The sequence below is a fragment of the Bactrocera latifrons genome, unplaced genomic scaffold (assembly GCF_001853355.1).
Source record: "Bactrocera latifrons isolate USDA-ARS-PBARC rearing strain unplaced genomic scaffold, ASM185335v1 scaffold_25, whole genome shotgun sequence".
Taxonomy (NCBI): domain Eukaryota; kingdom Metazoa; phylum Arthropoda; class Insecta; order Diptera; family Tephritidae; genus Bactrocera; species Bactrocera latifrons.
Genome location: NW_017536074.1, coordinates 1,854,178 through 1,856,850, shown reverse-complemented (window position 1 = coordinate 1,856,850; position 2,673 = coordinate 1,854,178). Strand labels below are relative to the sequence as shown.

Below are 2,673 nucleotides of genomic sequence, written 5' to 3'. Positions count from 1 at the left end.
CGGCTTGAATCTCCTCTATCGTATAAAAACGGTGTTCCCGGAGCGGTCTTTTGAGCTTAGTGAACAGCCAGAAGTCGCACGGCGCCAGATCAGGTGAATACGGTGGTTGCGGAACGATATGGGTTGAGTTTTTGGCGAAATGATCACGAATTACGAGGGCAGTATTGGATGGTGCATTATCGTGGTGTAAAAACCTAGAATTGTCTTCCACAATTCCGGCCTTTTTAGGCGGACAGYGTTACGCAAACGACGCATAACGTTCAAATAATATTCCCTGTTGATTGTTTGACCGGTTGGAAGGAATTCATAATGCACAACACCACGATAGTCGAAGAAACCAGTCAACATGACCTTAATTTTTGAGCGCCCTTGGCGCGATTTTTTTGGTCTCGGCTCTCTTTTGGCACGATATTCGCTCGATTGATCGGTTGTTTCRGRGTCGTAAGCATAGATCCAAGTTTCATCGCCAGTTATAATGCGTTTCATGACACCCTGCTAGTCGGAAAGCATCGTTTCACACACTTCAACGCGACGCCGTTTTTCCAAAAAATTCAATGTTTTCGGTACCAGTCGAGATTTGACGCGCTTGAGGCCCAAAACATCTTTCAAAATGGTATTGGCTGGGTCTTCCGATATGCCGACTTCATCAGCAAGGTCTCTAATTGTTAATCGACCGTTTTCCAAACACCAGATCTTTGACCGGTTGAGGTTGATGGTCGCCCTGGACGCTCTTCGTCGTTCACGGCCGGCTTGGAACTCACTATACCACTTGTAAACATTTTTTTTAGTCATTGCATCATCACCAAAGGCTGATTCCGTAAACAAAGTTTAATGAAAAATTCTTTGCTCAACAAATTTCGACATCGCAAAAAACGAAAAACTCACTTTTAGCAGCTCACAAAACGACACGTATCTCAAAGACTAATGAATATTTTTACATGAAATTTGACATAAATGTGACTGACAGTACTACCAACTTAAAAAAAAAGTAACTCTCCAAATCCTTCGACGCGTGCAGTTTAAATTCAAATGTGCTTATTTTTTGGGCACGGTATATGTCCAAACTTGACTGTTAGAAGATAATTTAATCCCATATGATAGACGCTCGGTCACTATTTCCCTTCTAGCTTCGAAAATATTTCGAATTCTCATCTATAACTTTGGGCATATATTCTTCGATTATTTTTAAAGAGATTTGGGCAGGAAAAAAAAAAAACGATTTTTTGAAGCTTCTAAAGCAGGCTCCCCCCTTAATATCCGACTGCAACAGACCTGCGTACTTCCACAACTTGATGCTTTGGTATTGATACGCAGTTTRAGCGTCCAACAGCCACATATCCGCTAAATGCTTTCTAACTCACTTRGCTTGACTCTATGGTAAGCAACTTYCGCTGACATTTCATTGACTCACTTAACCACTTCTTATGACCTTAATACACTTTCACTCACCTATTATCATCTAGCACGGAATTCAAAGCTTCAATCCACTCTGGATCAATACTGCCATCGCACACTATCCACGAGTGAATATTTGACGGCTCCGCATTCACCNATCTAGCACGGAATTCAAAGCTTCAATCCACTCTGGATCAATACTGCCATCGCACACTATCCACGAGTGAATATTTGACGGCTCCGCATTCACCATTACAGCCGTATTGGTCAACACGCCGTCCATCCATTGACGCGTGTCTGGGTCAAGGCGACCGAGCAGTTGAACGCGACTCATCGATTTYGGATTGATTGTATGTAGTCGGATTTGTGTCGCGCTCATTGCCGTCATAGCGGTTGTTGTCGACTGCATGACAGTCGACATCAAAGCTTGTCTTAGCAATGTGATTACAGTCGACTTTCCACACCCTGGAGGTCCTACTACCACCACTCCCATACGCTTGTTGAGCTGTTCATGCAACTGCAGCGCCTTTCCCATTTGCATGTCGTTGACGCAGAGTCCGAGTTTCCCAAAGGCCTCAACTAACGCTTKTTGCAGCTCAGATTTGCAAAAAGCGACTTTTTCAATTTCCGGAAAAACGTTTGTCACCAACATATCGAATCGCGCCACATCGTGTAGATGGAGTTTCGATAGAATGGACATGCGTAACATGTATACTACAGTTGACATTTCCATATTCAAACTGTTAACCGTAGTGTCTGCTGTTGTAATGTCAATGCTCTTGAGCTTTTTGTTGTTGCTTAACTGAGTACGTAGTTCAGCGCCGCAAGCTAGTAAAATGGTTTTCAACTCGCGTAAGCCCCAATCATAGTGGCGTTGGGCGGATAACATTTTTGTGCACAAATCGAAGAGTTCGACAATGCGTTCGGCAATTTCGTTGGCGTGTTGAAATCCCTCCACAAATAGCATGACACGTGATATTTCCAACGGCTCTGGTTGTTGCATCACAATTGGCCGAAAGAGTGCTTGTATGTTCCCGGGTAATTTTTGGCGGCCTCCATAGTCGGCGCCAGCTGGATTTAATGTGACAAAAATACCGCAATGCTGATTGAGCTTGACCTTTTGAAGGCAAAAAGGATGTGAAGAAATCAAATTAAAGTATTAGAAATGACAAGTTTTAAAAAAATAGCTAAAACAGAGGTTGTGATTTATTTACTGTGTGGTCTCAAAGAGCGATAGGTATCAATGGTGTTTGACTACATTAGTGGTCGGCATGAGAG

The 2,673-nt window shown here is 43.1% G+C and overlaps 1 protein-coding gene across 1 annotated transcript in view; it reads right to left on the bottom strand.

Annotated features, from left to right (window-relative positions):
- Nucleotides 1-2,673, bottom strand: part of LOC108969344 (cytoplasmic dynein 2 heavy chain 1) — a 26,815-nt gene that overhangs the window by 12,895 nt on the left and 11,247 nt on the right. The window contains exons 19-21 of the mRNA XM_018933989.1: nt 1,815-2,512; nt 1,551-1,769; nt 1,450-1,509 (exon numbers count right to left, since the gene is read on the bottom strand). Of these exons, the coding sequence (XP_018789534.1) occupies nt 1,450-1,509; nt 1,551-1,769; nt 1,815-2,512 (977 nt within the window). The remainder of the gene's footprint in view (nt 1-1,449; nt 1,510-1,550; nt 1,770-1,814; nt 2,513-2,673) is intronic.